The sequence below is a fragment of the Lithobates pipiens genome, unplaced genomic scaffold (genome assembly GCF_037356315.1).
Source record: "Lithobates pipiens isolate NorthernLeopardFrog02 unplaced genomic scaffold, aLitPip1_a1.2 Scaffold_30, whole genome shotgun sequence".
Taxonomy (NCBI): domain Eukaryota; kingdom Metazoa; phylum Chordata; class Amphibia; order Anura; family Ranidae; genus Lithobates; species Lithobates pipiens.
In genome coordinates, this window is record NW_027507791.1 from 160,773,195 (window position 1) to 160,789,286 (window position 16,092).

At 46.4% G+C, this 16,092-nt stretch overlaps 1 protein-coding gene across 3 annotated transcripts in view; it reads left to right on the forward strand.

The window, feature by feature from the left end:
• Positions 1-16,092, forward strand: part of ARG2 (arginase 2) — an 823,867-nt gene that overhangs the window by 688,616 nt on the left and 119,159 nt on the right. Inside the window, exon 8 of one of the 3 annotated variants that reach the window (XM_077465037.1) lies at positions 8,568-8,787. The exons of the other annotated variants lie outside the window; for them this stretch is intronic. Within the exon in view, the coding sequence (XP_077321163.1) occupies positions 8,568-8,674 (107 nt within the window). The 3' untranslated portion in view covers positions 8,675-8,787. Of the gene's footprint in view, positions 1-8,567; positions 8,788-16,092 lie in introns of those variants that run through there. 3 annotated transcript variants of the gene reach the window in all.

Sequence of the window (16,092 nt, forward strand, 5' to 3'; positions counted from 1 at the left end):
TCCGAAACAAAATATTTTACTCTGCACATGTCTATTGTAGAGTGTTTAAGCTAAGTCTGGCAATCATTTTGCGCCATATTCCCTAAACTGGGAGTCTATCTTGTCAAACCAGTGCCTAGGCATCCACATCGGGGAGTTATGGCAGACAAAGTAGTTGCGGTGCCCACACCATTTTTATGAGGTTAGCCCTCCCCACTATGGATAGCAGTAATTTGCACCAGGCTTTGCATTTCTCTCTAAATTTAGTTAGCAAAGGCAGAAGGTTCAGGGGAGACCTCCGGGGACACCTGTACCCCTAGTTATAGAAAGAATGGTACGTGTTGAATCATGGCCGTGCATTCAGGGAGAGGTACTATCCGTGGGGCCATCAGCACCGACTTATTCCAATTTATTGAAAAGCCAGATAATGTGCCAAATATTTTAATTAGGTTCATGGTCGTCGTCAGGAAGCCCTGAGTGTCACCCAAGTATATTAGGGTGTCATCAGCATACAATGACACCACATACATCCCCGTGTGCCTTCTGAATCCAATAATCTCACTATCAGCTCTCATTCCTGCCGTGAGTGGTTCCAGTGCTAGGACGCACAGCAGGAGTGCCAATGAGCACCCCTGCCTAGTGCCCCTGAACAGCAGAAATGGCTCGGACAGTTCTGCATTAACTCTAATTCGGGCTGTCGGTTGGGCATATAGCAATTTAACCCATCTGATAAATGTATTGCCCAGGCCCATTCGCTCTAAGACCTTCCACAAGTAAGGCCATTCAACACTGTCGAAGGCCTTAGCCTCGCCCAGTGAGAGAATGGCCTGATTACCGGGGGTTCTCCACTGGGATTTGGATATTTAGAAAGAGACGTCTAATATTTTGGGCTGTAGATCTTGTAGGTATAAAACCTGACTGATCCCTGTGGATGAGTTTTTGTATGACCTGGGACAGTCTCGTTGCCAGTACTCTTGCGAGCAGTTTAACATCTGTCATGAGCAAGGAGATGGGTCTATAAGAGTCAAGAGATGTCGCCACCTTGCCCGATTTCAAAATCACTATTATGACTGCTTCTTTCATGGAGTCTGTTCCGATTTCTAAGGCATTGTTAAATACTTTCAAAAGTGTAGTCAGTAATATGGCAGCATATCGCTTTTAAACCTCGGATGGAAGACCGTCCGCCCTTGGGGCTCTATTATTGTGGGTTTGTTCCAATGCTAGAGCTAGTGCTTCCATCACATTGTTGGCAAGCAGTGGGACACTTCCTGCAGTCTGGAACATCCAAACCTCCACCTGGATCCAAGGTCCGGATAGCAGCAGAGTAGGAGAGATACAGATACCAGCCACCATGGAAGAGGAATTCAGAAGGAGGTTGCGAGAGATGCAGCTACAGCACAGAGGACCAGTATCAGAGCAGGTCCTGCTGGGAAGGTTTGATTCTATTCGCTGCAAACTCTGGAAGGAAGCGCTAGCCCGTGAGCGGCGTCACCAGGGAAAAGTTCTCCCCTCCAACCAGGAAAGGTACTGGTCGCAGTATGGGTTGTGGGTGCTGTTTTTAGGAGAAAAACCACACAAGGAGCAGACAGCTGAATTAAGCAGGCTGGTTTGGGCAGAGATGAAGCTGGATGAGAGTTACAGAGCCCTCCGGTGGCATGTATCCCAAGCGTATTCCTGGATAGCAGATGACAGCCCAATGGAAGGCTTAAGCTACGGCGGCCTGGGACTGTTGTATGTGAAGCTGACAGAGGACTCTAAATTTGGGAGTGATTTGGAGTGGCGTTTGGATGAAATCATGGATTTCAGAAAAGGGCTAATGAATGTCTCAGAAGTGCACTGGGCACTGGAAGATATAGAGTTTCTGGGTGTTCAGGAATGGGAGCTGGAGATCACCTACAGACGGCTGCTAGACTCTGCTTAGTGCCAGGGCTGTGCTCCCTTTGCCTGGGACTATAAGGAAATACCAGTGGACAACTCTGAAATCCTGGCTGAAGAGTCGGCAATGTGGCAGAGTAACAGTATGCTTTGCCAACCTGCCCCTGCAGCTATGGACGCGGAGGTCTTATGGCGGATGCAGCAAGTGCTGACTCACCTTGATGATCCTGTTTCTGCATGGGATGATCTTGGATGGAGGAATGTGCCTTTCCAGCAGAATGCCAGAGAATCGGCAGTGGAAAATCTGGAGATTGCCATCCCCAAAACTGAAGTGCTGACAACAGGGCAGAGCTCTGCTAACCTCTGCTCAGCACCGATAGCATCTTCTGGGTTCCGTGGACATGAGATGGTGAAACGCTATCCACAGACACCAGTTGCAGTGACAGGGGATTTGATAGACTTATGCTGAGGAAGAAGAACCTGATGAGCCTCCAGCAGAAGAGCTGGTATTAGCGCCAAACTTCACTGTGCTCTACCCAGCACCAACAGCAGTATCTGTGGAGTTACAAGGAACTTCCCCAGCTGAAGTGCTGGTCACCTGACAGAGGGTCCAAGACCTCTGCTCCACACCTGTAGCAGTTACGGAGGCTCAGGGTGAGAAGGTAGCGATCACTTCCCAGCAGCAGATACAGGGGGAGAAGGGAGAGGAGGTGTTGGTTGTCCCTCCTCAACCATCGGCCAGGGTGGAGAAAGCAGTCTTTCCTCCCCAGAAAAGATCCGCGTACCTGGGAGACAGTACCACAGACATGTCACCCCAGCAGCCAGATGAGGGAATGGAAAGGGAAGCAGCCAGCTCACCTCCCCAATGGCAGCTACACAGTTTGGGAGTGGAGGAATCCAGCCTCTTGCCCCAACAGTTAGCCGAAGTGGATGATGTGGAGCCCCCAGAAGAAGGGCTGGCAACAGGGCAGAGTGCTATCGAACTCTGCCCAGCACCGGCAGCAACTGTGGAGTCCCAGGGAGCTGGGGCAGTTGGCTCATCTCTCCAGCCACAGATTACAGAATTTATGGACTTAATGGACTGTTCATTAGAGGATGTCAGATTACGCATCACCTGCTCAAGTACTTTCAGCAGGACAGAGTACTGCAGACCCCTGCTCCACACCCGTGGCAGTTTCGGAGGCCCAAGGTGAGAAGGTGATGGTCCCTCTCTCCTAGTGGATTTCAGAGATGAAGGGAGGAGAAGCAGACATTTTCCCTCCACAACAAGGGTTCATGCACCTGGGAGACAATACCAGTGAAAGGGAGTTCCAACAGCAGACGGCACCCCAGAATGATGGCACCAACCCAGCTGAAGAGCTGGCAACCGGGCAGAGAGCTACCAACCTCTGCCCAGCACTGGTAATGACTGCAGAGTTCCAGGGAGCTGGGGCAGTCCGCCTGACTCACCAAAAGTCAGCTGGAGTGGATGATGTGGGGTCCTCAGATGAAGTGCTAACAGGACACAATGCTACTGGCCCCTACACACAACTGCAGCTTGAGCTGATATCGAAGGATGGAATTTCAGTCTCCACTTGTATACCCCAGGGATACTGGGTGGTCAGCCCAGATCCCCAACAACTTGATGGAGTGAGCCCAGTCACCCTGTCTTCTCTCCAGCGGCTGAAAAGACTCGAGGAAGAAGGGTCAGTCCAAGCCTCTCCCCAGTGGCGGATATGTTCTCTGAGAGAGGTAGAGGTTGGCTGGGTGAGGAATACTCTGTTTGGACCACTGTGTGGGTACCGGCATCGGGGGACTGGAATTGCTGACTAAATTCGGAGTCAACCCGTCTGGGGTCTCCTCTTATGTTAGTCTCCTGCCAAAAGGGGAGAAATGTGACAGACCTAGACGGGACAGAGACTGTTGGAGGGGACAGAATGCGAGCCTCTTGCCTTGTGATTATGGGCCCTGGCATTTGGGGGAATGGTGCTCTTTGTGAGCTGTATGCCTGGGGACCCCTGAGGTGGTGTTAATTGGATTCAGATCCATGCCACCCCCCAAGACACACAGACTCTGGATATGTTTTTGCCATATTAGCAATAGACTAAATCACACTGTTGGAACACAAACTGTTAGACGCTAATGTCATCAAATCCAGCCACCTGTCTGTTGTATAAATGAGTCTAGTCTGGCTTGTAAGAGTATTCCACACATTGTTGTTTGTGCTAATTAACCCTGTGTTTATGTTTATGGTAATGTGTATTGAATAAATCAGTCAATCAGTGAGCTAGGAGACAAAGTCTTACCCTGAAAAGTCCTATCTCTCAGACAGCTAGTCTGGGTCAAAGATTAGATAATTAGCTCATGCTAATTAGGTTAGGTTTTAGTCTTCTACTGTATTATAAAAATACTTGTCATTTTGGTTCTAATAAATCAGTCCATGTTGAGCAGCTAAGCAAGTGTCGTCTTGTTTTGTGCTTGTGAGCGGTTGGAATATCTGATATCTATATTCAAACTTAGGAAGCGGCATACTGATGGAAGCACTCAATCGGAGTCTGGGATCGGTTCCATCACAGTCTTTTTATTGGAGCATCTAACATATCTGCATCCGAGGCAGACAAGCAAGAAAGCTCACAGTTTAAGGAAATTTGCTTTATCATTATCACTAGGATGTACTTTGGAGGAGTATAGGTCAGCATAAAATGAACGAAAAATTTGTGATATGGCGGAGGTGTCCGTATGGGTTATCCCACAAAGAAGAAGAAACCATGGGGGCGGATCCCTGAGCCTGTGCCAGCAGGGCCAATATATGCCCAGTGGGCTCTCCCTCTTTAAAGTGTGTTTGTTGCAAGAAAAATCTCTTGTTCTCAGCTAGCTGAAGCGCAAGCTGGCTAGACATGGACTTTGCCCCCAGCCAGGCCTTTTTTGTGTCCTCCGTGGGATTGTTAATATAGGTATCCTCTGACTCTCTAAGTACCCTGCACACCTCCTGCTCCCAGGCTTTAGTATTTGTTTTTATACCATTGATAGTAGTAATGAACTGCCCACGTAAAATGCCTTAGCCATATCCCAGACAGTTCCCATCGGGGCTGAGCCAATATTATCCTGAAGAAAAAAATGTAAGACTATCCCCTATGGGACCGGGCGATGGAAAGAGTGCAAACCAGAAAGGGTTAAGTTTCCACCCCCTGGGTTTAACGCTAATGGGCAGTGCAATCTCGACCCAGAGGGAGGAATGGTCAGAACGGTGTCTATCCCCATACCCAGAGTCTGCAACCAGTGGGAGTTAGGCAGCATTTCCTAGCCGCAGGTCAATCCTAGACAAGCTCCCATAGGCTGTGGAGCAGCACGAGTACTGTCTAGACTGGGGGTGGGTTCTTCTCCACACATCTGTCAGGCCAAGCTCAGCAAGCAAAGCCACGAATGGAGTGTAGGCTGGGTAGGTATGGGCAAGGGTACAGGCACTTTATCCCATTTATAGTTTAAATAATTGTTAAAGTCACCCATTGCTAACAAGGGCACATTGGGGAACCGTGCCATAAACCTAGCTAGGCATCTGAGAGCTTCAACTGAGTAAGGGGGTGGTATGTATATATTGGCAATAATGCATGCCATATGAGCTACCTTACATAGTAAGAAAATTTACCTCCCTCCCAGGTCAATGATTTGTTGGGAGCACGAAAAGTGCACATCCTGACGAATCAGAACGCTCATTCCCCTGGCGTAAGCAGAGCATGTAAAGTGAAATTGGGTAGTATATACTCTAGAACTAAAACTAGGCAGGGTGTCAGGTGCAAAGTGGGTCTCCTGTAGACATACAATTCCAGCCCCCATAGCCTTAAGGTGTCCCAGAACTGCTAGTCTTTTCACAGGATTACTTAGCCCTCTGATGTTCCATGATAGGAGCTTAATAGTAGCCGACGTTTGTATACATTGCGATTAAATGCATGAATAACATGGGTACCAACGTAAGTAGGTTAAGGCAAGTAAGTGCAATTGAACTTAATTCGACATCTATGAACAACCTGCTTACAGTAGTACCTGAGGTACCCTTATATAGTCCATTAGCGGCAGATCTAGCAGGATGTTGCAGAAAGAGCTCCGAATGTTCAAGTAGACAGACAATGTCCCGTGCGGTTCTGAAGAAAAAAAAGAAAGAAAGAAAGAAAACATTTTAAACCGTGAAGATGTCATTTGGGGAGCCAATAAGGCTCCCAACCTGTAAGGCTAAAGTAGAAAAAGCCCCCAAAAAAGTACTGGGGGGGGGCATGGAAACTCCCATAGAAATTGCTTCTAGGTGATAGATAGGGTTTCACATGTGCAGGTGACATGGAGCAACTATTGGTCCGGTAACAATGTCCTTCTCACTCCGCCGTGTTTGTGTAGATGTGGTTCCAGCTTGCTTGTTGCAACCGAGCTCCAATTTATGATGGTGGCCGTTGCTGTCTTGCATCTTTGAGTGCTTTGTCTTCTCGGTCCAACCACTGCGCGGCCACCACAGGTCAGTCAAAAAGTGTGTCGAACCAAGGGCAGTGACACAAATTCAGGCCAGGTATAGCATGCCATATTGTATGTTTAGATCTCTGAGCCTTCTTTTGACGCCATTAAATGTTGCTTTTCTTTTTTGCAGTTCAGATGAAAAATCTGGAAACAGTGAGATTCTAGAATTATCGATCTCCATTTTGCCAGGCAGGTCCCTTGCTTTGGACAGAATTGCATCCCTGTTCCTGTAATTTAAACAGGAAGGGTCTGGGGTGGTTACCTGGAGGTAATGGACAAGTGGGCACTCTGTGAGCACGTTCTACCGCAAAAAGTGGCGAGAATGATTCCCTGCCAATTGTACAGATTAGCCAGTTTTCTATAAAGTCTACTGGGTTTTTACCCTCAGCTCGCTCCGGGATTCCCAAGGAATTGTTATTGTTGCGCTTAATGCGATTTTCCATTTCATCAAGTCGCACAGCATGTTGCTCAGTGAGGTGACAATTATATTTTAGATCTCTTTGGATGGGAGCCATGTCAACCTCCACCGTGCTCAGCCTGCCTTCCAGAGCAGATGTTCTCTCCCTAAGTTTTTTTATCATGATAAACAAAAGTTATTTCACCTTTAACCCCTTTTATCTCATCAGAGAGAGCAGTGATGGACTGATTGCATGATGTTACAGCAGTAAATATGTCTCTCAATGTACGTTCTAATTCAGCTGCTCTGGGGATGGTGATCTGTGTCTCAGACATGTTATCTTTAGGAGTACTCACTGTGTTCCATGCAGATGACAATCAGTCTTCATCCTCCAAGGGGACTGTCATCTGCCTCTGGAGAGCTTCCAGGGGTGCCTCCTGTTGCCAGCTGGCCAGCTAGGGCATCCTTATAAGTTTTCCCCCCCATACAGGAGCTTCTGTGTGGCCTCCTTATATTGATCTTTGGCCGCACGCCTCGCACTGGCGCCATCTTGGCCTGGAGGGTCCGTCTGCAGCCTGCCTTCATTTTGCCGTTTAGACATGTTGGCGGAGCGTACGATGGGCACATTGATGGTCCGAGGGTCTCCCGCTGGTCGGTGGAGCAGGATGGCAAAAAGGCAGCGGTCCGGTGCAAGCCTGGAAGGATAAAAGCACGGATGGCTGGCGGAGCTCCAGGGACACATGTCCTCCTACATCAGCCAGTAAGCCACGCCCCCATAATCATTCACCTTGGTTTTACCATCTTGATTCAAATTTTTTATTTTTGGTTTTCAATTTTTTATCTTTTTTATCACTGTTCCATTTATATGGCCGACCATCGCTGAAGGCATTTTTGTCTCACCAATATTCATTTTATTTTTTAATCAGAGTTTTTTTCCCAAATGTTATGAGACGTTCTCTGAGCTTATTTTCTAGGTGTCTATAGTTTTCATGACCTTTCAGCGGAATTAGTTTGGCATACAGTAAATTAATTTCTATGTCCATAGCCTCTAATTGTTGTCGATATTCATTCTGTAGTAATATCATGAGATTTTTTGAACACTCATTAAGTTTAGCTTCCCAGTTGGTCTTAAGCTCTTTAGAAATATTTTCTAGTATTGCAAAAATCTGAATTCTCAAGCCTATAGGGTTAATATTTTCTCAGATCTATCTCTGTAAGCATTCAATGTGCCAGTGTAGTGCCGACTTTCTTTTAAGAGTTTTCGTGAGATTGAAAATTAGAGATGACAAATCTGAAGCAATCTGTTCCTTTTCTTGATAGCTAGATTGAATCTGGGTCATAAGTTTATCCCACCCCCCCTGTAATTCCCCCCCGGCGCATGAATGTGCAGGGCGTAAGGAACGCCATGGCACATCAATGGATTAACCCAGTGGCTTACGCATTAGACCTTCCTTCTTATATGGGTATCTCAAATGTATTTTATGTTTCCTTAGTTAAACCTTTGGTCTGCAACTGCTTTACCAACTCAGTGCCTCGTCCTCACCATGTACAGGTTGAGGACCATGAGGAGTATGAAGTACAGTCCATTGTTGACTCTCATAGGTTCCGTGGATGCATACAGTATCTGGTGCATTGGAAAATGTATGGCTCCGGAGGAAGGATCTTGGGTCACATCCTTGGACATACATGCCCCTGTCCTTCTCGGATTTTCATAGGCATTTCCCCTCAAGCCTGGTGGGAGGGGTCATTGAGGGGATACTGTCAGGCCTGGGCTCAGTCCTTCCTCAAAGTTGGCTGCTCAGCTGGCGGCTAATTGCCAGCTCCTTTCTCTCCACAGTGACTAACCCGTTGATATCCTGCTCGTCAGACCTCCCGTCCAGCCCAGATGATCTCTGCCCTCGCCTTGGTCACATCTCTAGAGATGCTCTCCTGAGTTCCTGTTAAAGACTTGCTTGGCTGACATTCCTTCTGGCTCCAGATCCTGCTTGCTGTTCTACTACGCTCATCTGATGTTTAGGCTTGTTTGACTATCCGTTCTGGTTCCTGAACTCTGGCTATGTTTTGACTAAGTTTACTGTTTACCTTTTTATTATTCTTATTAAACAAGTGTGATTTAACTGTACTTCTGTCTCAGTCTGATTCATGGTTTCTGACATTCTGGTTTTGGGTGGAATTGCTCTGCTTTTGGGCCAGGTTTCAGCTTTTAGTGAGGGTGAATCATCTTTTTGCAGGAGTTTAAATTTTTGGCTTTAGTTACATCATTGTTGTGTGGTATTTTGGTCTCAAAACTTGTGGTCTGACTGCCCAGGGGAGATGGAGTCAAAGGGGATTCCCTTCCATTTGCAATATGGGAGGTTTACCCCACCCTTTCCTGGACAAAAGTTTTTTTAGACATGTTAAAGTTTCCTATATGATGTTATAAATAGAGATGAGATGAACACCCCCCGATTCAGTTCACGGAAGAACATGTGAACAGACCAAAAATTTGTGCGAACACTCAAACCTCATTAAAGTCTATGGGACTCGAACGTGAAAATCAAAAGTGCTAATTTTAAAGGCCAATATGCAAGTTACTGTCATAAAAAGTGTTTGGGGACCCAGATATGAATCAATGCAAAAGAAAGGGAGCAGTGATTTTAATAATGCTTACAGTGAAACAATAAAAGTGAAATATTCCTTTAAATATCATGCCGGGGGGGCATCTATAGTACAGACCCTGCACAAAATGACATTTCTAAAAGGAATAAAAGTAATTTAAAACTGCTTGCGGCTATAATGTAATGTTGCCCCCCCCCCCACCCCCCAGCCCATTACCAGGCCCTTTGGGTCTGGTATGGATATTAAGGTGAACCCCACACCCAAATAAAAAAAGGCATGGGGCCCCAGTTGAATCCATTTGTAATTTGGAACAGGTACATTTTCTAAGTGTAGCTCCAGCCAAAAAATCTATTTTTAAGCTTTTTGGATAACATAGGGAAGGGTTATCATCACCCCTGTGAAATTTGTCTTGCTGTCTGTGCCCTATTCAGAAGATTTCACCTCACTTTCTGTCCCAATGAGAATTGGATTTTGAAAATTCTGGATTGTTGTAGAATCAAGGATTGGTGATAAAGCATCAGTGGAGACACCTTTTTCCCATATTAACTCTTACAGGAGAGAATTTCCCTTCCTAGGGGTAGTTTCCTCTCACTTCCTGTTGTCTCCCTCCATTTGTAAGTCAGATGTTTGATAATAGGGGACCACCTGTATTTACTATACAGCCTGCCCTATACACTCAGCGTAAAATTGGGCCTTAGGTGTTGGTGGTACCAGAACACTGTAAGCCCTCATGGTTACTCTTGGTGGGTGCTGGAATGGGCCCTGCTGTGAAATATTATATCAAGAATTGTAATCACGTGCCCCTGTTAAACAGGGGCAGAAAAATTGGGCCTTAGATGGTGGTGGTGGCACAACACTGTAAAGCCTCACAGATACTTTTGTTGAGCGCAGGAACAGGCCCTGCTGTGAAATATTTGATCAAATATTGTAATTACGCACCCCTGTTAAACAGGGGCAGAAAAATTGGGCCTTAGGTGGTGGTACAACACTGTAAAGCCTCACAGATACTTTTGTTGAGCACAAAAATGAGCCCTGCTGTTAAAAATTTGATCAAAAATTGTAATAACGCGCCCGTTTAACAGGGGCAGAAAAATTGGGCCTTGGGCAGTGGTGGTGGTGCCCTGAACCAAAAATATTCCTAGAAGCTATCATCATTAAGACTGATGAGATATTGGATAGTCACTCAGCAATAGGATAGTCACTCAGCAATAGGATAGTCACTCAGCATATGCAGTCTTCAAGAGATCCCACATTCATCAAAAAATCAATCAGTTACATCAACATCAGTTGCTTTGCAGCTGGTGATCCAAGACTGATTAAGTTTTATGAATATGAGCCGATCAACAGTCTGTGGACAGGCGCATTCTGTGATTGGCCTCCAGCAGCACTGAATGTGCGTTCAAAAAGAACGCTGGATGCAGGACAGGCCAGTAGCTCAATTGCATATTGAGCAAGCTCTGGCCAGTGGTCCATCCTCAAGACCTAGTAACCCAGTGGATGCTCTGTTAGAAAAGTTTCCAAGTTTGATTTTGCTCCTATATATTCATCCACCATGTAATTCGGATGCTGGTGATGGTTGCTGAAACTGATCAGACCTGGGTGCTGAAGACTGAAGAATTGTCAGCCGGCCACCTTCTCCACCATTCTTTCTGTGACTGCACGAAGCCTCAGCAACACGTTGTCCGGCACTAGGAAATTGTAACCTCCCAGGCTCTGGAAACGCATTGCACAAACCTTTCTGCAAGGCCTCCCGTAGATGTTTCATCCTCTGCTCCCTCTGTGAAGGCTGCTCCCTCTCCTTGATAACATAAATCCTAGAGTCCTTTCGCAGGCTTTGCAGGATTGGGGAGGCCATGCAGCATAGGTTTGCAGAGGGATTCGATCCTGAGTCCTCTGGGTCACTAAGGATCACATGATCCTCAACCACCTCCTCCCAACCACGTACATCTCCATGGGTTTCTGTGCACTGAAAACGATCCCTTGAAGACTGCTGCTGATGCTGAGCGTTATCCTCCACCTTCATGCTGACACAATCCTCCTCTTCTTCCTGTGTGATTGGCGGGCCTGCAGGAATACTAATAGTACTGATTTTTACAGATTTTTAATGATTACTGATTTTTTTTTACTGATTTTAATGACGCTTAAAGTAAAAAAAAGTGAAATATTCCTTTAAATATCGTGCCTGGGGGGTGTTTATAGTATGCCTGTGAAGTGGCACGTGTTTCCTGTGTTTAGAACAGTCCCTGCACAAAATGACATTTCTAACGGAAAAAAAGTTATTTAAAACTGCTTGCGGTTTTAATGTAATGTCTGGTCCCGGCACATCCATCATGGGGTATAGGACAGCCAATTGAGACATTTCAGCACATGGACATACCCCTTACCTTTTAAATAGACCCGATCTGGTGGCAATTTTACATTCTGTCTTTTGTCAGTGTAGGGAGAGGTTGCTGTGTGGCGCAGGGACAGACTGTAGTGACACAAATCGCTAGCTATTAGGTCCACAAAAGTCCTTTTAAGGACTGGTATAGGTGTACAGTATATAGGGTTGTAATACTTATAATATACTTTCTTTCAAATATAGAAAGCATATTATAGTGCACTGCAGTGCTGACCGACTCTGCAGCTGTCTGTTCTCAGTGTAGGGATAGAGTTTGCTGTTTGGAGAAGGGACAGTCTGTAATTCACTAGCTAGCTACTATTAGGTCCACAAACATCCTTTTAAGGACTGGTATAGGTGTACTATATGGTGTGCAATGTATACGGGTGTATTACAAGTATAAAATACTTTCAAATATAGAAAGCATAGTATAGTGCATTTCTACTGTGCAGCATTGTGACTGGTGAGCGGTTCTGCAGCGATACTACAAAGAGTGACAAACACAATTAAAAAAAAAAAAGTATTATAACTGGTGTGATAGACCAGTGGCCCCCCAAAACGACAGATTGAAGTGGGGTGTTATATACCTTCTTCCACATATACTGCATTTTTCTAGAGACTTTTGTCACAGGGTCATTTAAAAAATGACAGGCAGAGGAAGAGGCAGGCCCTTCCACAGGGGTGGTAGGGGTAGAGCAGGAGCAACAGGCTTGAGGCAATGTGGGAAATTGCAGAAGGTGCATTCGATTACGTCAAAGGATGCACCAGACTTGGTTGAGTGGCTCACTCAGCCTTATTCCTTCTGCACCCTCTTCATTCTCTGCTGTGTGCACCCCTAAAGACACTACCACCACCATATACCCTCCGCTTGAGTCACAGGAATTATTTTACGATCCATCACAAGACATTTCCGATGCGCAGCCATTCTTGGCATTGGATCAGGAAGAGGAGGTAGCAACAACCGCCACTCAGCAGTCTGATGACAGTAATCAGATCAGCCCAAGGAGGTTGGTCCCTGCTGTTGCTGCCTACTCAGAGATCTCCAATTATAGCGATGGGGAAAGTGACGTTGAGGATTACATGTCTAGGGATGTCATGTGGGTGCCCACAAGAGAGGAAGAGGAGGGGAGTTCAGAGGGAGATATGAACCAGCAGATAGGGAGGAGAAGCAGGCGGAACTTACATTGCACAGGAGGGACAAACCAGACAGCTAACGTATCAGGAGCGAGGCATCAACCACGCACGGTCACATCTGGCACTCCCAGGGCGCCGGCACATGGTTCTTCAGTGTGGGCTTTTTTTACCGCTGCTGACAATAGTGTTGCCATCTGCAGCCTTTGCAGTCAATGCATAAGACGTGGTAAGCCCAACACTCACCTAGGGACGACCGCCTTAACCACTTTCAGACCGGACCATTTTGCTGGTCAATGACCAGAGGTCTTTTTACAATTTGGCACTGCGTTGCTTTAACTGGTAATTGTGCGGTCATGCAATGTTGTACCCAAACAAAATTTGCGTCCTTTTTTTCCCCACAAATAGAGCTTTCTTTTAAAGGTATTTGACCGACTCTGCGATTTTTATTTTTTGCGATAAACGTAAAAAGACAGAAAATTTTGAAAAAAAAATATATTTTCTACTTTTTGTTATTAGAAAAATCCAATAAACTAAATTTTAGTCATACATTTAGGCCAAAATGTATTCAGCCACATGTCTTTGGTAAAAAAAAAAAAAAAAAAAAAAAAAGGAGTCAATAACTGTATATTTATTGGTTTGCGCAAAAGTTGTCACATCTACAAACTAAGGTACATTTTCTGGAATTCACACAGCTTTTAGTTTATGACTGCCCATCTCATTTCTTGAGGTGCTAAAATGGCACGGCAGTACAAACCCCCCCCCCCCCCCCAATGACCCCATTTTGGAAAGTAGATTGATAAGAGGCATGTTGAGCCCATTGAATATTTTATTTTTTGGAGAGAGAGGGGGAGAGAGGGGGGAGAGAGAGGGGGGAGAGAGAGGGGGGAGAGAGAGGGGGGAGAGAGAGGGGGGAGAGAGAGGGGGGAGAGAGAGGGGGGAGAGAGAGAGGGGGAGAGAGAGGGGGAGAGCTATTTTCTTTTTTTTATATTTTTGGGGGGTTTTTACTTTTTTTTTTAAACACTTTATGTAACTTTAACAGTTCTGTTGTAACGGATTCCATCGGTTTGGGTCTCTCAAAATGCGATGGCATCTTGGGAGACCATGTGAACGTGTGCCTAGCCTGTGCAATGCTGTACCCTACGCTAATACTCAACTAGTTCATGGTAGCATTCAAAACATTCACCAATGCAAAGACCAGAATTGTCAGGACAGAGGGGACAATAATGACGGGTGTCACGCCTATATCCGCGCTTTCTGCAGACACGACATTTTCTTTGGGGGGCTCGTTGGGTAGGGGTACGCGGGAGGACATAAGGATAATGCCTCTCATGCAGCCGGCTTACTGCATTTGGTTGGGGAAGGTGAGGTGGAGCACCGCCTGGATACAGAAGGGCTCTGACGATATCCTCCTGGAATTTAAGGAAGGATCCAGTCCGTCCTGAAGCTTTGTGTAGCACATAAGCATTCAGCATAGCCAATTGGAATAAATAAACAGACACTTTTTTGTACCAGCGTCTGGCCTTACGGGCAACTAGATACGGCGCCAACAACTGGTCATTGAGGTCCATCCCTCCCATATTTTGGTTATATTTGTGGACACAGAGGGGTTTCTCCACAATACCAGTCGCCGTAGGAATTTGGACCGTCGTGTCTGCATGAAGGGAGGCAAGAACGAAAACATTCTTATTATCCCTCCACTTCATAGCGAGCAAATTATTACTCCGCAAGCAGGCTCTCTCCCCCAGCCTAAGACGAGAATCTACAAGCCGCTGGGGAAAGCCCCGGCGATTAGGTCACACGGTGCCACATGCTCCAATCTGATTATCAAACAAGTGACTAAACAGTGGCACGCTCGTGTAATAATTGTCCACATATAAATGGTACCCCTTTCCGAATAAGGGTGACACCATGTCCCACACTATCTTGCCAGCGCTTCCTATGTAGTCAGGGCAGTTCTCCGGCTCTACGTGACTATCTTTACCCTCATAAACCATAAAACTACGTGTATAGCCTGTGGCCCTGTCACAGAGCTTATACACCTTGACCCCGTATCTGGAACGCTTGTTGGGAATGTATTGTTTGAATGACAAGCGACCAGAAAACTTAATCAGGGACTCATCAACGCAGACAACTTGATGGGGAGTAAACAAGTCTGCAAAACGTTGGTTGAAGTGGTTTATGAGGGGCCGAATTTTGTAGAGCCGATCGTATGCAGGGTCTCCACGAGGACGACAGAGTTCATTGTCGCTGAAGTGCATGAACTGCAAAATCTGCTCGTATCGTGCCCTGGACATGGAAGCAGAGAACACGTGCATATGGTGAATTGGGTCAGTGGACCAATATGACCGCAACTCACTCTTTTTGGTTATGCCCATGTTCAGGGAGAGGCCCAGAAAGATCTTAAATTCGGAAACCGTAATTGGTTTCCAATGTCTGGCAAGGGCGGACTGGGGAACAGTGGCGATGTGTTGACCAGCGTACAAATTGCTTTGGTCCACAATAGATCTATAGAGATCTTCGGTGAAAAACAGTGAGTAAAAATCAAGTGTTGTAAAATCAGCTGTTTCCATGTTAATGCCAGGTTGGCCAGTGAATGGGGAGGGGGGGGGGGGGGGGGGGGGGGGGAGTACGGGTTCTGCAGAAGTGGTGGGCACCCAATCAGGATTGGCAAATTCTGCAGGAAGGGCACTATGGGTACGACGGGCCTGTCTTTGTCTTCGTCTTGGTGGCAGCGGGACACTACTTGTGCTTGCCACCTCGCCAGCTTGAACTGCACTTATGGGACTCGCCACGTCACCACGTGCTACTGCAGTGCTGGATGTACGTCCAGGGTGTACTAGGCCGCTGGTGCTTGCCAGTTCACCAGAAGGATGAGCGGCTCTAGTACGTCTCTGCTCCATACGAGGGACCTGCGGTTCCTGCACCTCAACAACAGAAAATTTTTTTGGGATCGGGTACGCCTGCCCTTAACAGGGACCTTATTTCCGTCACCAGAGCTATCTGTCATCGAGCCGCTGTCCTCTACAGGATCGTATTCTGAGCCTGAATCAGACAGATGAGTGACTTCCTCTTCACCATCTGCCATGCTCAGAAACGTGTAGGCCTCTTCACTAGTGTACCTTCGCTTTGCCATTTTGGGCTCTAAATTTAGGGGTACACTAGTGAGACTCACAGGTAAAAAAGCACCTAGGCTGTCAGCGACTGTATCAAAACACTACAAAAAAAAAAAATGTTAGCGATCGCAGGGATC